The sequence below is a fragment of the Bombina bombina genome, chromosome 3, assembly GCF_027579735.1.
Source record: "Bombina bombina isolate aBomBom1 chromosome 3, aBomBom1.pri, whole genome shotgun sequence".
NCBI classification, from domain to species: Eukaryota; Metazoa; Chordata; class Amphibia; order Anura; family Bombinatoridae; genus Bombina; species Bombina bombina.
The window spans coordinates 1,106,208,400-1,106,229,857 of record NC_069501.1 but is presented as its reverse complement, the minus strand read 5'-3'; the positions used below and the strand labels follow the sequence as shown (position 1 = coordinate 1,106,229,857).

The 21,458-nt window shown below is 37.5% G+C and overlaps 1 protein-coding gene across 1 annotated transcript in view; it reads right to left on the bottom strand.

Annotated features, from left to right (window-relative positions):
• LOC128654502 (NEDD4-binding protein 2-like 2) overlaps positions 1–21,458 on the bottom strand; it is a 70,937-nt gene that overhangs the window by 48,130 nt on the left and 1,349 nt on the right. Inside the window, exons 2-3 of the mRNA XM_053708458.1 lie at positions 20,004–21,458; positions 8,368–8,492 (exon numbers count right to left, since the gene is read on the bottom strand). The exon at positions 20,004–21,458 is cut by the window's right edge and continues 11 nt beyond it. Coding sequence (XP_053564433.1) covers positions 8,368–8,492; positions 20,004–21,458 — 1,580 coding nt within the window. The remainder of the gene's footprint in view (positions 1–8,367; positions 8,493–20,003) is intronic.

The following is a 21,458-nucleotide window of genomic DNA, read 5'->3' as shown; positions in this document are numbered from 1 at the left end:
CGTGATCGGTCACTGACCGACAGACAAGCCACAGAATAGAAAAACCGGAGATACTTAAAAAACATCAGCAAACGGTTAGCACTTAACCGCAACGAAGATCCCACCAAGAAACCCTTAAGAGCGCGATCGGTCACTGACCGACAAAGGATAAGGTAACTGAGCGGCCACGACAACTACCGAAACACTTATATAAAAGTGAATTTTCTCACAGCAAACAGATAAGCCCACCTAATAAGAGGAAACCAAAGCGGCATTTATTTAACCGCCAGCAGCTCATATAGAACTGCCACCAGCTTGATCTTGAAACTTAATCAAAACACTGGCATAGCGGCGTTTATTTAACCGCAATTATCTCACAAAAGTGATATCAAACAGATACACTTCAAGGTACTAATTTGTATACTTATATTATAGTGTGATAAAAATCGCACCAACATACCTCTACATTTGATATATAGTTGCCTAAGATAAGATCTCAAACTCAATTGCATAGCTGAACTTGAAACAAAGTATCCTATATGAACTATACAGCAACTATTGTTTTATCCACTATAAAATTGTATCTACAAACATTCTGTTAGAAATTACAACTTGTGATAAACCCAAAACTGTATAAATTATAAGATTTCAATGATATTATTTTAATTTAATTTATTTTTTATATATTATGTACATTTTTATACATAGAGACACCGGTGTCATTTTTTAAACTTTGAAGGAATTGTAATAATTTTTGTTTAACTGTACTTTTAGCATCACTATTGGGTAAATTTACCATAATCAAATAAAGGATCATATTTATTTCTTAAATAGTTTCGACATCCATTTTTTCCAAAAGAGAATATAAAATTAGGACTCATCAAAACATTAACATATATTGAGCCCACATATTATCACACATATTTACAGTAAGACACATTGGGAATAGCAACTTGTTTTGCGCCACCTACTACAACTAACTATAACTCTTTAAACTTTGGGATAAAGTTTACTTCAGGTGTGCTAGATTCCCCACCAGCTAGACAGTCTAAACCTACCAAACAAACAGAAAACCAGCACCCCCCAACCTGAAGATCGTATGCCCAAAACGGGAGGTCCTCTCCCTTTGACTCCCTCTTCTGCTCTTTTGGGCCATAGTGGATAAAAGATGGCTGAACTTTTTTGTTACTTAATGTTTTTTTTCAAGAATGGAACTAACCTGGTTCCCAAAGGTTTGATGGACTTCAAAGAGAGGCGTGACGTTGCCTCTAGGGTAATGTTGAAATGTGATCTGTTTTTTTATGTTTTACATGTTATACTTGTTTTATTATTGTTCTGTTTGTTCTTAATTTGCTTACAGTTCCTAGCAGGTTATAGCACTGGGTCACTAACGCATACACTCCTTCCTGGGAGTGCTGAGCTGCCTCAGAGTAAGGCACATGTTGATTCAAATAATACAGGCCATAGTGTTTACACATATGTTAACAGTTGTGCTGAGGCAGGTACAGGGACAGCCACAGCCACCCCATGTTGTAGGCAGGAAACTAAACAGGAAGATTCAAAACCCGAAAGGTTTCCAAGCTGAGTGGCAATAGAGAAAATCTAGATTGTAATTTACGACACCACAAGCGTATTGCCTACAGAAACCTATACCGCCCTAGCCTAATTCTAATCTCACCCTCCCCTGAAGGGAATGCTCCCTCCGCCTACACCCTTATAACTGCCATCCCAGCAAAAACCTCCATTAATTTTATGTGCCTAACGAGCAAAAAGCACATCATGGAGGTGCCCTGTGCGCCTATTGTCCAAGGGGCACCTTCTTTATTCCAAGCAGGGAATCAGGCGGGCTCAAACCCACCAGCACAAGTATCTATTCCTCCCAGGAGTAAGGGTATGGAACAATTACGCTTGGTTAAAGTTAGAACTGTTAATGCCTATGTTGGGAATATACTGTATATATGGTTCTGCTGTGTACACTCTAAACTTAATGAGTACTCATTGAATATCAAGGACTCTGCTGAAGGCCCAAAATGTCTCTGTGTCTCTCTCTGTGTCTCTCTCTCTCTGTGTGTGTCTCTCTCTCTCTGTGTGTCTCTCTCTCTCTCTCACTCTCTCTCTCTCTCACTCTCTCTCTCAACCTCCCCAACGCAAACTACCACTACACCCCTTAACTAACCCCCCCCCTCTAAGCTAAAAAAACCCCTAACATTACAGAAAACAAAAAGCAACACTATCAAAAATAAAAAAAACACAGTACAATAAAAAGTAACCCCTCAGCCCCCCCAAAAAGCCAAATCTGAAGAGAAAAGAAAAAATAACAAAAAATTCCTACCCTAATTTTTTTTTTTAAAAAATATAACCCTAAAAAGGGCATTTGGTTGGGTGATGACCTTAGGAAGGCAGTTGGTAGGGTAGCGCTTACAGCGCTTTTGCTGCCTAAAAAATCCCTATCTTTAAAAATAAAAAAAATGCCCTGAAAAAAGTATAGCTAGAGTATGACGTAGGTGTTTGTGTGGGAGTTAGACGGGCATTCCAGGGAAAGTCTCTGAACTACAGGTTGCGAGTAGGGTGTCAGCCAGGTTTGTCTTGCCCCATTTTCAGTGGCGAGAATTTACAGTGTGAGGCAGTTTAATCAGAATCACTTTCATTGATGGCAGGTGTATGCTATTAGGTGTGCTGTTTTCCATTATTTTGATTCTACTGTATGCTATTTAACCACAGGCATGATTTAGAAGGTGATAGGTCGACGGTCAACACAAGCTACAGCCCCCATTACAAAAGGTTTTTTTTATGTTCCTAATAATGATCTATTTTTTTCTCTCTGAATTTTTGTTTGTTGGAAGATCACATTACAGATGGAAAAAGTCTGACATTTACAATGCCGTTATTTCTGTCTTTACAATTCAAAAATCTGCAACTTCATTACTGTGTATATACTTTTTATATCCACTGTAATTCATATAGGATGTGTACCCATTATGGACTAAGAAAGTGTAGTCCTCTTGTGTGTTTTGTACAGGTTTAGGATAAAATGCAAATTGTCATGACACCCTTATTTGCAATTCAGTATGTTCAATGCTAACATGTAGAAGTGTAAAATAGAGACCTAGGTATTGAGAGCACTTGATATAGTGCCTGAGCCTGTTACATAATTTGTGTGCAAACATACAAAAAAAATAATCTCAATAAAAAAGTCATATAAAAAAAAGTGACACACAGGTTGCAAACTATAACTGCAAAGACAAATGGCAGTGTAACGTTAAAGTAAACAATTAATATAAGACACTTGACAAATGTAGTCAGAGAAACATGTCTGTGCTTTAAGTCGCAAGGAAGTAGTTTAGTGACAAGGCCAAATTGGGCAAATACAAGCTACAGTGAAGCTGTAATCCATCTAAATCCTGCAATATTAGGGGACCAACGGTGACTTTAGACCGTTATATAAGCTCACCCAGAGTGATTTTTTATATGGCATATGACTTGTATTTTTGGATAGTACATCTTAAATTAAGCATAAAAGGGACAGTGCACTGTACAATTTTATCCCCTTTAATGTGTTTTCAGTGATCTATTGTAACCCCTTAATGAGTGGGCATTTCAGACAAAAACTTCCCCAAAAGACCAGAGCATTTTTAGCATATTTGCCATCACTACATTTAAACAGTTTTACATTTACCTATCAAAACTATATATTTTATTTTAGTAGACAACACAAGGTATTGATTTAGGCCCATTTTGGTATATTTCATGCCACTATTTCACCGCCAAATGCGATCAAATTAAAAAAAAAAAAAAATATTCAATTTTTCACAAACTTTAGGTTTATCACTGAAATTATTTACAGCTTGTGCAATCATGGAACAAATGGTTGTAAATGCTTCTCTTCTCTAGGATCCCCTTTGTTCAGAAATAGCAGACATATATGGCTTTGACATTGCTTTTTGGTAATTAGAAGGCCGCTAAATGCAGCTGCACACCATACACACACACACACTTGTATTATGCCCAGGAGTGAAGGTGTTAATAAGGTAGCTTGTAGGGTTAATTTTAGCTTTAATGTAGAGATTACCCTCCCACCTGACACATTCCACCTCCCGATCCCTCCCTTATCCCTCTCAAACAGCTCTCTCCCCCCCCAACCCCACAATGGTCACCCCCATCGGACATTATATACATATACACACAGTATATATATATATATATATATATATATATTCATCCTGCAGTGTAGGATCCCCCCTGACCCCCCCCAAACAGCTCTCTTACCCATACCCCCTCTACCTATTTGCCGCCATCTTAGGTACTGGCAGCTGTCTACCAGTGACCAGTTTGCTGCAAATTAGGCTATTTTAAAAAAATAAAATACACACATTTTTTCTGTAGTGTAGCTGCCTGCCCTCCCAGATCGATTTCCCACCATCTTATCCTATCCCTCAGTATGATACTCAGATTTCCCCTCCTCCCTCCCACTCTCAGTGGTTAGCCGTGGTAGCCGTAGCGGTCCAGCCCACCCAGCTGTAGATGCTTTTTAACAGAGGATACCAGAAATACAAAGTAAATTTGATAACAAAAGTGAATTTAAAAAAAAATCTTAAAATGCAAACACTATCTGATTCATGAAAAAGTTTAATGTTGACTTTCTTGTTCGCTGTAATTGTAATCACAATATCATATATGGTTATAAAAAAAGAAAAAATGGGGGCGTGTCCAAGCAGCGGCACAGAGCGGTCGCACTTTCCTGGAGCTCTGAAGGAAATTGCAATAAACTGCCGATTATTGTAATAAATCAACAGCAAAGACCTACAATACGATTATAAAGAAGTTGCTGTATTAATGAGATCAGAGACGGAATTGGACAACAGAGGCCTGTAGTGGCGGCACACGTGCAGGCAACGTCTCCCCCCCGGCTCTCCGGGGTGTTTAGCTAGAACTGGCTACACATAACACACTTGCTGGGGATCAAGGCTACTCAAACCTACGTTGCTCTCCATGACAGAGGACAAGATCCATACTCAGCATAGCATAGCTACGCAGTGGGCAACGATATTGAACCCGACTGCCGCCATGTGGGCCGACAACTTTGCTAAAAGGCTCGATCTCCAATTTGCTAAAATTGAGCTAATGATGCAAAGCATGATTGATAAGGCGCCGACGGAACAAGACCTGCAGCTCCTGATAAACAGATTACCGCCTGTTAAGTTGATGGGAAGAACACCACAATACCCAATAGATCATAGACCGGACCCGATATCGCAGATAGAGGAGAATGAACAGCTGGGCACAGAAGCGAGTAGGAGAGCAACTCAGTTGATTACCGATCATGCAACATCGCCCATGCCGACAATTCTGGGTGATAGATCTGTAATACGAGCTCATGGCCTCAATCAAGATCCGACGGAAAGAAGACATAACAGCACTCTCCTTGGATCTGAACACCGGCTGTATCTGAATACTGGCTTACCTAAGGCATGCTCTGCCGCTGATGCGGAGAGAATGCTTCCTACAGCGCTGCTGGTCTCGGTCCCTGCAGAATCACTGATGCCGATGCTGCCGCTATGGGGGCTTGAGGGGGGCCCTTGGGGGGCAGAAGATCCACATATATTATGCAAGCCGGCTAATACTGAGACTGTGGATGGAGTTCCAGAATCCATGCGGCGGGCTGAGACCACTAGCGAACAACATGATTCATCACGGACCTGGACCTGGACTTACCTGGAACTACCATATCTCAAAGCATTCATAAAACATTCTGAGCTGACGAAGAGAATTAAACAACCCTGGCCGGGTACCTTCTTGGAGAATGTGACCCATATGAATATTAACTTTGGGGGCTGAGGACATGTCTGTAATGTATTACCGCCATCTTACTTTTAGTGTGTAAATACTAGTGCTACCTCTGAACCCTTACACAACATTTCCCCTAATCAGTGTTTGACATAAATGACCACACAGCTATATCTGTCTTTTATTTATTTATTTTTTTTTTTTTTTTTTTGCTACATTAAATGATTACAAATACTAAGACAGTGGCTCGAGATCACGTAACAGGCAGACCATTTGACAGCTGCTACTTACCATATACTTAGGAAGACGCCCTATGTTTATTGTATTTAGCCTTAACTCTGTGGCTTGCGGCCGGAGCTGCAGAGGAGTCAAGGGGTTTTATTCTGAACATGGGTTGACCACCTTTGTCTAATTGATCTCATATATTCTAACATAACACCTGCCTACAAACGGTATCTCTGATAACACACCTACCATCATACACCATAAGATATTGAGCTAAATTTAGCTGGGTTACGGTATCACTGTTAACCTAAGTTCAGAGAGCTATTTATTATCCATTCCCGCAGTAGCTAAACAGTTAATATCATTGTTCACCAATATTTACCCTGCAACCTATTTGTTTATGAGAGAATTTTTCCACCTAAACACCTTTATGCCCGAAACACTGATAACCTCCCAGGGAGTCCCATTTTGGCAGGAGATGAAGCCCTATCCCACTGCGGTACTTGTCCTGTAAGCCATATTCTCAGGTCTCTTTTTACCACATACATATGCTATGAGGATGTAGCCCGTAGTAGGTTATACTATTAATGAGTGGAAGCTTTTCCTTTTATATATAAACCAGCCATATATATTATAAACATGCCGAGTTCTGGCTCCTACATCTTCAGAATTAATGTAATCTATCGTTATGATAACATGCTATGTAGTGATGCAGTTTTTTTTTTTTTTTTTCTTTCTTTGATGCACTGTTAAAGATTAACCCCTGATTATAGCCTGTTATAATAGCACAGGTCCAAAAGTGGCCTAAATCGTTATATAAAAGAAGGGGGGAAGAAACTAATCTTTTTATGTTGCTCTTCTTTTGATGTTTTCTGGTTTCACTGTTCAAGGTTAACCCCTGATTATAACCTGTTATAGTAGCACAGGTCCAAAAGTGGCCTAGATTGTTATATAAAAGAGGGGGGAAAAAAAACAAAAAACTTAGAGGACTGTAACTATTTAAGTACATCTCAAAGCATCAGACGTTAAGTGAAATCCTGAAACTACAATTGTACTTGGTATATTTTTATTTTTGTAAATGTATATTTTGTCCTCAATAAAAAAAATAAAAATGAAGATGATCTTGGAAGCAACAACATTTGAGTGAAATGGATCAGATCTTGGAAAAATAATTTAAAAAAATTAAACTATCAGTCTCCTAAGTGTGAACAATTTTAAATACTTCACTGAAGCACATATTGCTTTGATTATAGCTCAAGTTGGTTGAGAGTTGACTTTCAAATTTAAATAAATCTAATGTTGTACAACCCTCTTTAGGCCACCCCATAGGTTCTGTATATCAGGGGTAGATAACCCTTTATAAGCGCTAAAAGAAAGATCCCTAGAATGACTTTCGCCATAGTGTTTCATTAAATATGTACTGCCTTCAAAATGATTTCTTATCCCTTTTCCGGTCGGTATCTTTCAACAATAAGACCCTGTAGATCTTTTGTCACCTGTTTCTGACCCACTTTCATCTTTGAAATATACAACCAAGAAGCTTCAAGGAATTCCTACAGGAATAGCTGGTTATATATAGGGCTAATCTCTGCAGCTGATCTTAGGTGAAGGAAAAGTACTTTTGAAAAATAATATATTATGTAACCATTTACAGCTTTAAATGGACAAACACATGCAAAAAAAAAAAACTGGTTTAAGTGTTAGTTATAGCAACATTGCATAAACATGCTCTGTGTGTTTAACCCCTGCATAGAGGTTAAACACATAGTTAAAGACAGCTCCAGAACAGCAATGCACTACTGAAACCTAGCTGAGCATTAGAAAGTATAACACTGCCCCCACCTAGCTACTTCATAATGCCACCTGGCTGGCAAACTTTTCTGTATAGCTACCAATCACTAGCTACCTTCCAAGTAGTGCATTGCTATGCTTGAGCCTACATAGGTATGCTTTTTCATAAAGGATACCAAGAGAATAAAGTAAATTTGATGATGGATGTAAACTGAAATTACAAATGCATGAAAGTTTATTTTGAGTTGTATGTCCCTTTAATTTTAAACTGTTTCCCAACAAATTACCTATTATTTACACTTAAAATTAAATGCTTCAGAAGGTTAAAAATGGTCTGCAAGATTTGTAATATCAGCCTTTAAATCAACAAAAGCAGCCATTTTTTTTTATTAAAGATGGGTTAGTGAGATAGTGTATTTTTTTTTACATGCTAGTGCTTTTTATAGCAATGTTGGTCCATTCTTGGTTTAGCATATAGTAAAATCCCTAGTTATACATTTATTAAGTGGTTTGCAAAGTTGTTTTTTATCATTAAAGGTTTGTTTGTACTTCTCAAGCAAGCTATGTGTAAGAAAGGGAAAAAAGTACCTCTATCTTGATTCCAAAGGTGAGCATCTCCAAGCAGTTTTACATCATAGGTATAGCCCTCTCTCTGGCAAAAATAATCATCAGTGCTATACACAATACCATTTGGAGACACATTGAGAAGAACGCTGTTGGAATAGAGAATGCAGAACAGTTTTGAATTACACTGGCTGAGAACAAAATTGTAAATCAAACACAACTATATAGAAAACAAGATAAGCAAACAGATGAAATAAAAAATGTCTGTACACAGAAACCCTTAGCAACTTTGTTACAATTCTTTTCTCGGAGTTAAAACCCATTACAGTAAAGATTTACTTACATAAATTACTCCTGAACAGTGAACATACTACCCAGTACCCTACAACACAAAACCATTAGCCCTTATCTCTTTCTCTTCACTATTCTAAGCCAAACATATTAAAGGGATATGAAACCCAGAGTTTTTCTTTCATGATTCAGAGCATGCGATTTAAAACAGCTTTCTAATTTACTTCTATTATCAATTTTTCTTTGTTCTATTTTGTTGAAAAGCAGGAAAGTATTTCTTAGGAGACGGCCCATTTCTGGAACACTATATGGAAGCAGTTTTGCAAGAATGTAATACAATTGCAAGAGCACTAGAAGGCAGCACTATGTCCTGTAGTATTCCAGATGCATACCTAGGTATCTCTTCAACACAGAGTATCATTGGAACAATGCAAATTTGAAAATACTGCAGGGTTCTTCAATTTTTTTCTTAAGACCCAGTGCCATGATACCAAATACCTTTGCGGCCCTATTTTTATGCTTGGTCTGAAAATTTCAGAAGTAATATACAAGTTGGCTGCATTTTTTGGAAAAGTGACTAAAATGTGTACAATACGTTAGTCCTGATTGTAGTCAAACTTCAAAGTTTTGTAAAAGGTAATAACATACACACATTCTCAAACAACACACAACACGCACTCTCATACAACACGCACACAAGCCGTGACCCATTAAACATCGTGTTGCAACCCAGTAATGGGTCCCGACCCTGGTTTGAAGAACCCTGAGATAGAGCATGCAATTTTAATTTTAAGCAACTTTCTAATTTACTCCTATTAATTTGTCTTCATTCTCCTGCTATCTTTATTTGAAAAGCAAGAATGTAAGTTAAGAAGCCAGCCCATCTTGGTTCACAACATGGGTTGTACTGTCTGATTGGTGGCTAAATGCACCCACCATTAAACAAGTGCTGTCTAGGGTCTGAACCAAAAAATGGCTGGCACCTTAGCTTAGATGTCTTCTTTTTTAAATAAAGATAGCAAGAGAACAAAGAAAATTTGATAATAGGAGTAAATTAGAAAGTTGCTCTATCTGAATCATGAAAGAAAAAAAATGGGTTTAGTGTCCCTTTAAATCTCTCAGTTCTAACTTCTGATATGTAGCCCAAGAGTAATGAGAAAGAGGCTTGGGAAGATTTTAAAAAGGTGTTGTGGCTGGCTTCTTGGGTAACCGAAGAGATGGAAACCATGTTGAGCAAACAACCTTTAAGCAAAGTGCCCTCAATTAGGCTGCATGTCACTCAAAATCCACTTTCTTGACTCTCATCTTGACTACTTCCTTGACAACTGCAGTAAACTGTGAACTGTTCTACCAAGACATTTCAGCAATGGAACAGAAGATATCGGGGTAGGTGGAACGCTTCTATGCTTGCTGACTACTGTTGGACAGTGACAAGAGATGCCCAAGAAGGGGAGTACAAGCTACAAGCAAAGAGAAGGTGCTCTCATGAATAGGTCACGGTTTCAAAAAGTACCTGCAACTGCTGTATTTTTTTAACCCCTTATATCACACTCTTGCAGGGCTCAGTTGATTGCTTAAAGATACACAGAACTGAGGTCACACAAAACTACCTTAGATCCACTGTCCTAATAGCCAGCAGCAATGCTTCCTAACTTATCCTGGACTAACTTATCCTGGACTCCTAATGACACTCTGAGGGCAGAGATGCAGGGGGGGAGATAGGCTGCAGTGTGTCAAATTACTATAAACAGGAGGAGAGACACAGAAAACAAACAGTGCAGCAAATCTTATTGTGTGATTATGCACAGCACCGGACCGGGGCAGCTGTTGAGGGCAACTGGATTTTTGTATTATTTAGTCTGAAAGCAATTTTCATATATTTGCACTGTGTATAGGAGGTGGTGTATGTTTAAAACTCATGCTAAAATCAATAAGCTGCAGACATTACAGAGTGCTAAAATATTAAGATTACTGTCTGACTAAATAATGCAACGATACAAACAATAAATTATCTACAATAGTAGCCAAGTAATATCCCTCTTTTCCCTCTTTTACAACAAATCAGCGCAACTCCTTACCTAGTGTGGAGAAGAAAAGTGTTTTTTCGTCTGATTTGTTGCAGTTTAAACATTGATCACTCAGAGAAGGTGCAGCAGGGAGTCCTTGCCTAGATCTGCTGTAAGTAATAAAGCAAAGTACTTGCACACAGTCTCACCAGCAGCTCCTCCCCATTAACTTGTGCCACACATGCCCCAGTTCAGCTGTAGCCAGCCCTCCAAATCTCCTGGAGTGCACATTTTCAGGGACATACAACAAAATCCAGAGACTGCCCCTAGAAAATCAGGGACTGTTGGCAATTATGCATTTTTAAGAGTGCAATAATTGAGTTATACAAAAAGGAGAGGAATATCCTTAACCAGACTCTTAGTAATTAGCAGTGGCTTACTAACAATAGTTGTTTAAGCTTTTTACTGTGATATAACTCCTTCCTATATTATTTAATTTTTTAAAAGGAAAACAAAGTTATTTCCATAAAGAGTCCAAGAAAGACTTTACATTTAAATAGAGGGACTATTTACAATAATATATAGATGTGTTTTATATTTTAATAAGGGCTCAAAAGTGGACAGTTCTATTTCACATCCCCTATAACCTCCCATTACGTTTTCACTCCTAGGTATGCTAACATTTGTATGAACATGTCTTGCAATATGGTGCCATATGAGGGATATTTTATTGGTATGTGACATTAGAACCGAATATACATTGTTAATATGCTTATCTGCACTAGAGAATTTTTTGGTGCTATACAAACAAAATTAGGGCAGCAACTAAGGATTATTTTCATAATCGATTAATCAGCCTATTATTTTTTTCGATTAATCGACTAATCGGATAAAAAAATTTTTATCAATAATTGTTTACTATATTTAAAAAAAAATCCCCATAATGAGTGTTACAAATACAAACTTCAGACGAAAACTTTACATTAACACAATTGTTTTTCCAATTTTTAAGCAGCAGCACAGTTTTATAATTAAACAAAACCAAAAACTGTTTGAAAAGAGGTAGAACTAGAAAGACTATCACTGTTAATAACATTCTGTTATTCACTCTTTCAGAAACTTTCCATTGAAATGCAAAAATCTCAACATGAACACATGCTTCTGGCTAAGGCTGGTTCTCTGTTTGCAGCTATATTTCCTGCAGCAGAGAAGAGGCACTCAGATGGTGTTGTGGTGCTTAAGATGCATAAGTAGGGTTTTGCCAATTTCACCAAAGTGGGATATTTCTCTTTGTTAGCTCTTCACCAATGCAAAGTGTTTTCCACCTTGGCAAGGGGCCTCTCAATAAAGTAACACTTGACTTCATTCTAACATAAAAAATATCTTGAATATCTATATGCAATGGTAAATAACCAGCTATAAGGTTAGGGGAAATATCTAGACTGCTCTAAAAATAACAGATATATACTTATAAAGGTTGAATCTGGTACATACTATCACAATTTATTAAAACTATAAAAAAACAAAAATCAAATCAAAAGCTCTAGGGACTTTATATCAATAACAGGACAAAGTGTTACACATTTATTAATACAGTACATATAATCAGCAATACGCTAATAATTGTGCAAACAGATAATGGTGCACATCAATTTAAATAACTCCCATCAATCTAGGGGCTAGGTGTAAATAACAAGCTTGGCACTATATCATGAAAAACATAGTTCCAAATAACCTGATTTAATATAAACAATTCAAATGATGACTATTATATCTGGGTTGCACATAAGCCAGGGGTAGTTGTAAACGTATACTGTCCTGAAAAAGCAAAAAGTAGACGTCTGTAGACATCCTTTAGGCTAAGGGCACAACCAAAAAAAACACAATACCATGTATAGGAGTTCATTGGAATGAAGCAGCTGGTGTTGTGCACAGACCAACTAACTGCAAACCAACTAATCGATTATGAGATTCGTTGACAACTATTTTCATAATCAATTATTATCGATTATGACAATTAGTTGTTGCAGCTCTAAACAAAATGATATTATTATTACTATTATTAACTCCACAACTCACATAAGAGATAAGTGTGTGCAGGCACTAATCAGTAGCTAGCTCCCACTAGTGTAGGATAGGTGTATTCTTTTTCAACAAGAGATACTAAGAGAACAAAGAACATTTGAAAATAGAAGTGAATTTAAAGGGATATTAAAGCCATTTTTTTCTTTCATGATTTAGATAGAGTATACAATTTTAAGCAACTTTCTAATTTACTCCTATTATCCATTTGCCTTGTTATCTTTGTATCTTTATTTGAAAAAAGTAGAACTGTAAACTAAAAAGTGATTGTAAAGTTTAATGAATTAAAACCCAGTATCTAAAAATAATCTTAAAAACATGGGCACTTCAATTCATTAAACTTTACAAAAAGACGCCACTTTTTTAAAATATTTACCATTTCGTTATTGTAAACATACCGCCTTTCCTACGCCCGCATCTTCTTCTGTATTGAGCAGATCAAATCCGGCTTCCTCCAATCTTTGCGTGCCCCACGAGCTGGTCACCAAAGTGGGCACTCAATGATTGGAGAAAGCCGGATTCGTCATCAATCTGCTCAATACAGAAGAAGATGCGGGCAGAGGAAAGGCGGTATGTTTACCATAACTAAATAGTAAATATTTTTAAAAAAAGAGGCGTCTTTGTAAAGTTTAATGAATTAAAGTGCCCATGTTTTTAAGATTATTTTAAGATACTGGGCTTCAATTCATTAAACTTTAAAATCACTTTAAAAGCTGGCACATTTTTGGTTCAGCACCCAGGGTAGCGCTTGCCGATTGTTGGCAACATTGCTGTTCCTTCAGCAATGGATAACAAGAGAATGAAGCAAGTTTTATAATAGAAGTAAATTGGAAAATTATTTGAAAGTGTATGTTCTATCCGAATCATGAATGAAAATATTGGGGTTTAATCCTCTCTCTGAAGTGGAGAAACAGGAGGTGCCAGGAAAAAAGGTCTACCCAGATACACATAAAACCTAGCACTTTTATTGCATAAAATATATAATACATACAAAACTGGACATACGGAAATACTTTTAAAAAAATCAAGCATACAGGCTTGCATAGGATCTTGGCATCTAGACATTTTGAGGCAGAGCTCCATGCTAGTTCACTGGTAGACTGACACTGCCAGTGGTGAGGATACAGTGGTTAAAGGGACAGTAAAGTCAAAATTAAACTTTCATCATTCGGATAGGGCATGCCATTTTGGACAACTTTGCAATTTACTTCTGTTATCAAAATAGCTTTGTTTTCTTGGTATATTTTATTGAAGAGTAAAACTAGGTAGGCTAATAAGAGCTCAGGAGTGTGCACGTGTCTTTAGTACTCTAAGTCAGCAATGTTTTGCAACATTATATTTGTAGCTTTGTTATACAAACACTAATGACACTCATTACCAGCATCTGCATAATCATGGTAGCTGTGATTCTTAGAGACAGCCAGGAAGAGCAACTGTGTTTACTCCAAAGTAGTTCTTATTGGTGTGAGATTCATCTTTAAATGCATGTTAACAAAATCCCTCCCACATGCTGCTGCACTCAGCAATTTACGGTTTCATCACTGGTAGGGCTAATGTTTCATTACATAAAAAGGGGAAGGGGGACATTTCCATACAGCCTCTATGGAAAGATGCACTCCTACGAGCTCTAGAAGAAAAGCTAATAAACCTCTGATTTTTGGCTTCATTGTTACAGCATTATACATTACTCCTCATCTTGCAAGGAACTGGACAATATCACTTTTGCTGTATTAATTATTTCAGAGTGATTGATTGGACAGATAAGGCCTTTAGTGGCAGCTAAATGCAAGGTGATGACCCCCCCCCCCCCTCGGATTCCCAGGGTTATCTACCACTACTGAACAGCAGAGAAATCATACTATAGTCTGCTCATCTAACATTTTATTCAGCTCATCCTCTGGAAGATTAATTTGGAAGATCTTGCGACAGCTATGATATCCTCAGCTATGAAGGGGGAAGGTATTCTAACACGCCTCAATGAGCGTCTTACACATCTAGAGAAATTGTTCAAGTCGCTAAAAGAAAGAGCTCCCCTGGAGGATTTGTAAGCAAAATTTACTAATTCCCTTGAGAGTGCAACATTGGATGTAAAGAAACAAAGCTTCACTAGTGATAGCACCATAAACCTAGATCAGCAATATATTGATGCTAAAGGACTTAAAGCTCCCTTTGGAAGAAAATGGTTACACACGCTCCTACCAAGAGGAACAAGCCGATCCATACAATCTAATACATCGGCATGCCAAATGAGTATCCTGCTGGATGAGGAGGATAGCCCCAATAGAGGACAAGAGCTGCCTGATATGATTGCACAATATGTCCATACTATCACTACTATCAAAAATGGATCGCAAGTTCAGAACTTATACAAACCATCTACATGTACACACGCTTTCATATAACTGCATGTAATAGACACTACTATATGCACTAACACTGATGTAAAAATCCAGTATAAAACCTTTTAAAAACTTACTTAGAAGCTCCCAGTTTAGCATTGTTGATGAGGTTAGGCTGGGAAACCCAGTAAAAGGGGCTGGGAAATCAGGAAAAGCAGACACTCCCTGCACATAAAAAGACAGATTACACAAACAGGGGCAAGCATGACTCTGTAGACCTGGGTCTACATCTGATATTTTTAGGCTAGGTTAGGAGTCTGAAAATCAGCATGTTATTAAAAAATAAGCAAAACTATACATTTCTACAAATATACTCCCAGATGAGCTATTTTAATTGATTATCTACAAAACATTTATGCAAAGAAAAATCTAGTTTACAACGTCTCTTTAATGCAGATGTGTACAGGTTTCACTGCAGATTTGCCTGAATTTATTGCACATTCAAAGATCTGCAGAGACTTTCCTGTGTACAGAGGGGGGATATTTATATGGAACATCCATAAATTATACTCACTTCTATTGGAATAACGTGATGAGACTGGGTAACATGATAGTGCTTACCTGGCACGGCTTTCAGCATCTTGTTTAAAGTCTCCTCCTGTATGCCATCTGATTATAAGGATTTTTCATTTTGGTTTTTAGTATAGCTTACTAGTTTCAATTTAATTAAAGGGACAGTCTACACCTTAGTCATCTTAAAGGGACATGAAACCCACATTTTTTAATAAAGAGCAATTTTAAACAACTTTCCAATTTACTTTTATTATCTAATTTCATTATCTTGATATCCTTTGTTTAAAAGCACATAGATGCCTCATGTGATTGGCTCACCCACGTGCATTGCTATTTCTTCAACAAAAGTTATCTGAAGAATGAAGGAAATTAAATAATAGAAGTAAATTGGAATGTTGTTTAAAATTGTATTCTCTATCTGAAAATGAAATATTTTTTTTTTTTTAGGTTTAATGTTCCTTTAAAATCTTACTTTAGATTAAGCTGCAAATACCCTCCTGCACCAATTCTATACCATGCAGCAGTAACAGTAGAAACGTTACTTTAAATTGACTATTGTTTCTGGTCAGTTTTAAATGGCTGCCAAGCTCTGCCCACTGATGACTTCACGATCTGGGCTGCATTTATACATTTATATGCTGAATAGCATTGACAGCCTGTGGAATCCAAATAGTAAGTCTTTTGTAACTAATGAAACATTTAATGCAGCCCAGATCGTGATGTCATCAGTGGGAAGAGATCGGCACCCATTTCAAAGTGACCAGAAACAAAAGTAATTTTAAAATAACCTTGTTACTGTTACATGATATAGAAAGGGGCGCAGGAGGCTATTTGCAGTTTAATCTAAAGTACGACTTTAAGATGACTAAAGGTGTAGACTGTCCCTTTAATATTACATTCTTATAGTTAAATGTTTGTTGACATTCTTATTTATAGGAGCTATATTCGTATAACAATTTTCCTGTCTGCAGCTCGCCATTTATCCTACTGACAGACTGAAACAATATATACGAATGTTTACCTTCAAAATTATTTCTTTTTACTACAATGAATTTCAACAGGCTTGTCTATACCCTTGCTTGCCATATTAATACGTACGTTTAGCCCTAAATTGCATCGCTGTTGTGACCCGCCCTCAATATGATGTCACCCAGAAGCGTGAACACAGACGAGCACTGCATAAAAGCGCGTCCGTGTTCTTCATTGCATATTTATTTTCCTAGTGCCCGGAATTGTTGAGCGGTCTCAGAAGGCAGCACTTCAATATCATCTTTATACTGAAGGTAAGTAGATCCTTATATGATCCCTGTTAGCATTGTGGATTGAAACTGTCAGCAGTGCGGGTACAATTGTATATTAGGAATTACGGGTAGAAGTCTACTGTCAATTGCGGCTAAAAATATATAGTACATTATGAGGACAAGTGATCATTGATTTGTAATGTCAGTTGCGGATAAAAATATATAGTAAATTACGTAGACAAGCCCAGAGACAGAACTTTTTTTTACTTTCTGCGATGAGATTTTTTTAGTGAAAATTTTTCTGCAGGTCATTTTTAAATAAAATAAAATTGTAAATTTGTCAGTTACACTAAAGCACCAGATCAATTGCAATGTGTTGTTAACTGGAAAAGCAATATTTAAAGTTGTATAATCTAGTGCAGTAGTTTAAAATTGAATTACAAATTAGCTGCAGACAAAAAAAGTAATTGTAAAATGTCTCTTGAATTAATTTGTTTCCTTTTCTCTTAGTCTAACATAGAAATGTAGTAATAAAAAAAGGTGCATTGCTCATACGAACATCTTACATTCAGAGGAAAACAGCTTTGCAGACTGTGAAAAGCTAGGGAACGAGCTTGCAAAAATCTCAGAGCCAGACAACAATCAATGCACTGCTGCTTTGCAGCACTACTGCATATTTGACTGTTGTCTTCAAACAGCACTTTGCTCTGGATGCACTGTGTTAAGGAAAACCTATACAATGCCGCCAGAGAACAGCTCTGTTTAAAAAGAACGGCCTAATGTGGAGCAGCACTAAAAAGTTAAAGTGCTAACAGTTCCTGTACTTTCTGCAGACATGCTGTATTTTCTGCGATGACATCTCAGATCACTCTATGATCATTGGTTTGTACTGTACTGTCAATTTCGGCTAAAAATATATGGTACATTACAGGTACAAGTGATCATTGGTTTGTACTGTACTGTCAATTGCGGCTCAAAATATATGGTACATTACAGGTACAAGTGATCATTGGTTTGTACTGTCAATAGCGGCTCAAAATATATGGTACATTACGGGGACAAGTGATCATTGGTTTGTACTGTCAGTTTCGGCTAAAAATATATCGTACATGACAATATCTTTCACATTACTAACAGGGATCATATAAGGGTTAGTTTTATTGCTCATTCTCTGTAGAGAATATATATATATATATATATATATATATATATATATATATATATATATATATATATATATATATATATATATATATATTATAACACACATAAAGGAAACCCAGCACTCACCAGCTAGCTCACAGCTAAGATTTAAAATGGAAAGGTTAGTCAACGCATCTGGCCAAATGGGACAAGCTCAGGCACCACGTCAAGGCCCTTTCCAACAACATACAAAACACGGAAGGGGGACTGCACTCCTAAACCGGACCATGTACACATCCCATGACCCAGCAACATGCCAGCCCTGGGTGCTAAATAGCACTCACAAAAAGCTGTGCCGTCACCAGAGTCATAGAAAGTTAACCCCAGACAGGAGTGGGTGCAAGAACCATGGGGGATTACAAAATAAATACAACACATAAAGGAAACCCAGCACTCACCAGCTAGCTCACAGCTAAGATTTAAAATGAAAAGGTTAGTAACCGCATCTGGCCAAATGGGACAAGCTCAGGCACCACGTCAAGGTCCTTTCCAACACCCGAGTCCCTAACACAGCCACACAATGCAGGCTCTCAAAGCCAGACAAACTGGGAACAAGGGAGGGGTGCACAGGTATATGTAATCACCGAGCAACATACAAAACACGGAAGGGGGACTGCACTCCAAAACCGGACCAGGTACACATCCCATGACCCAGCAACATGCCAGCCCTGGGTGCTAAATAGCACTCACAAAAAGCTGTGCCGTCACCAGAGTCATAGGCAGTTAACCCCAGACAGGAGTGGGTGCAAGAACCATGGGGGATTACAAAACAAATACAACACCCACTCCTGTCTGGGGTTAACTGCCTATGACTCTGGTGACGGCACAGCTTTTTGTGAGTGCTATTTAGCACCCAGGGCTGGCATGTTGCTGGGTCATGGGGTGTGTACCTGGTCCGGTTTTAGAGTGCAGTCCCCCTTTCCGTGTATATATATATATATATATATATATATATATATATATATATATATACACATATACACACATACACACACACACATACATACATATACACATATCACATATCACATATATGGTGGCAATGCCCTAGCAATCATACCCTTTTAGGAACAAAGTAGAACAATAGGTCACTAAAAAACTAAATTAAAATTATTATTCTAGATCCCCAGATGATCTTGCTAAACAAACTCTCCCACTTAAGATGTCAGTATTAATCATCCCTACTCCAAATCATGTTGAACAGTGCCAAGAGACTAATACCGCACTCATGGAAAAAAACACAGACACCCTCCCTACCACAGTGGCTAAATGAAATTGAACATGTGCTGTCACTAGAAGAAATGTATCACAGTTACTATAGCAAATCCAACTCTTTCCTTAATATTCTTTTTCTATGGAACCAAAACTAATACTATAGCATAACAGAAAACCTAGCACCCGACCTCCTCACTTTACCACCACCAGAGTGCAAACTAAGAGTTTCTTGATCAAACTCCTTCCCCATTCCCACACCCAATCACCCCATGTTACACCCACATCTTTCTGCCTATTAATTCCTAAAATACAGGTAATTATAAGATAAAGACAACATTGTAAGTTGAATACTGACATAATGTGTATGCCATTGTTATACAATGCTTGTATTTCTTGTCTTGTCTTGATGTCCCACTTTGTTGAATGTTTATGTACATCCCTTTGTACTATGTTTTCATTATTTAAAACCAATACAAATTATTGGAAAAAAAAAAAAGAGGCATGGTTATTAGAAAGTCATTACAGTAGCCTATTTACATGATAAAAATACTACTGAGGCACAAGTTGTGTATTTATGAAAAAATGGTTCAGTTACCTGCTCATGAAGAATTCCACAAGAATGTGTCTATATTCATAACATATACCATTAAATGACATATCAAAAAGAAAATAAATGTAAAAAAAAAAAATGTAGCTGTGTAGTTACTTACCGTGCTAATGTAGTCTTTCCTGAGCCAGGAACACCTCTTAAAAGAACAAGCTTCCTTTGAAGACTGTTTTCCCTAGCTTTATGTAAATACTGTTTATGCAAAATACCAACATTTGGGGCTGTAAAGGAGGCATTAAAAACTGGACCTTTATGTCCATCACCTCGACCATCCATTTGTTCTTGGTGCCTATTTCTACAAAGGTCATATGGGGCTGGGGGTGACATTTTGTGTCTAGGCAACTGGTCATTGTACTGGTTATTCTCAGACACATGGGAACTGTTCCACTGATGATGTCCATTATGCCTATGGCATTCATCAAATCTGCCAGAGATTTGTTCATTTGGGGGAAGTGATCTGTAAGGCAAGGTTTCTTGTCTTGGAAAGGGTGGTGGATAACTGTATCTTGGGGCAGGAGGGACATATGAGTCAGTAAATGTCTGAGGGGGTGGTGGTGGTGGACACTGAAATCTTGAAGGCGGTACTGAACTGTTTACACACGAATACCTATTTGATAAATTATTTAGATTACAACCATTGTGTTCATCGGGGATAGGTTTCTCATTATAAGGGCCAGTAATTCCTACTTGCGATATTGGTTCTGGGTTAGATTTTCTAGCTGAGAAGGAAGGCTGATGAATAACTTCAAGTTTGTGTGTGACTCCCATGTTGTCAACTTGGTCATCTGTTTCATTTGAGAGTTCCTGAAGTTCTTTATAAAATTGGCGCAACTCATAGTCCATTGCATTCCTACCACTTGGCCGACCTATTTTACCTACCTCTACAGTCCTTATTTTATAGCAATGAGGCTTATTTAGGTTAGAGCCTCTATCATCATTTTGAACATTTTCAGTTGTATTTTTCACTTTAAGATTTGTTGGCAAATGTGGCCCAATAAAGTCTCTGCTGGTATCTGAAACATTTTTATCAGAAAGTATAGTTGATCTATTGTTATGGCACTTAATTTCCTTTTCTTTCATTTTAGCTGGTGGAGGCAGTGGTCCAATAAAGACATTGCTTGTTTCTGAAAAATTGCTATTAGAGCATACTTTTATCATATTATGGTTGCTATAGTCTTTTTCAAAAACTTTTTCGTGAGGTTGATGATTCATATCGCAAACAGTTCTTGCATTGTTGGGTGAATTAGATGAGTGGTCATGAAATAACCCTGTTGTAGAACCAACACGTTCTGTTGAGTTAAATACAACAGAATCATTTCTGAATCCTTTGTTAAATTTAGCACCTTGTGTATCGCTCCTTTTTGTTTCAAAAGATTCATACTTGAAATCATAGGAACTGGAGAAGACATTCCAGTTATGCTCTTGAGTTTCAGTCTTTGTCTGTTTGTGTATGGTCTCATGTTGCCAAGACCAGGACGTAGAATATTCAGGTTTATACCTTTTCAAACATGGTTCAACTGATGAGTCCCTCTCATATTGCGAATTACCATTATTTTCG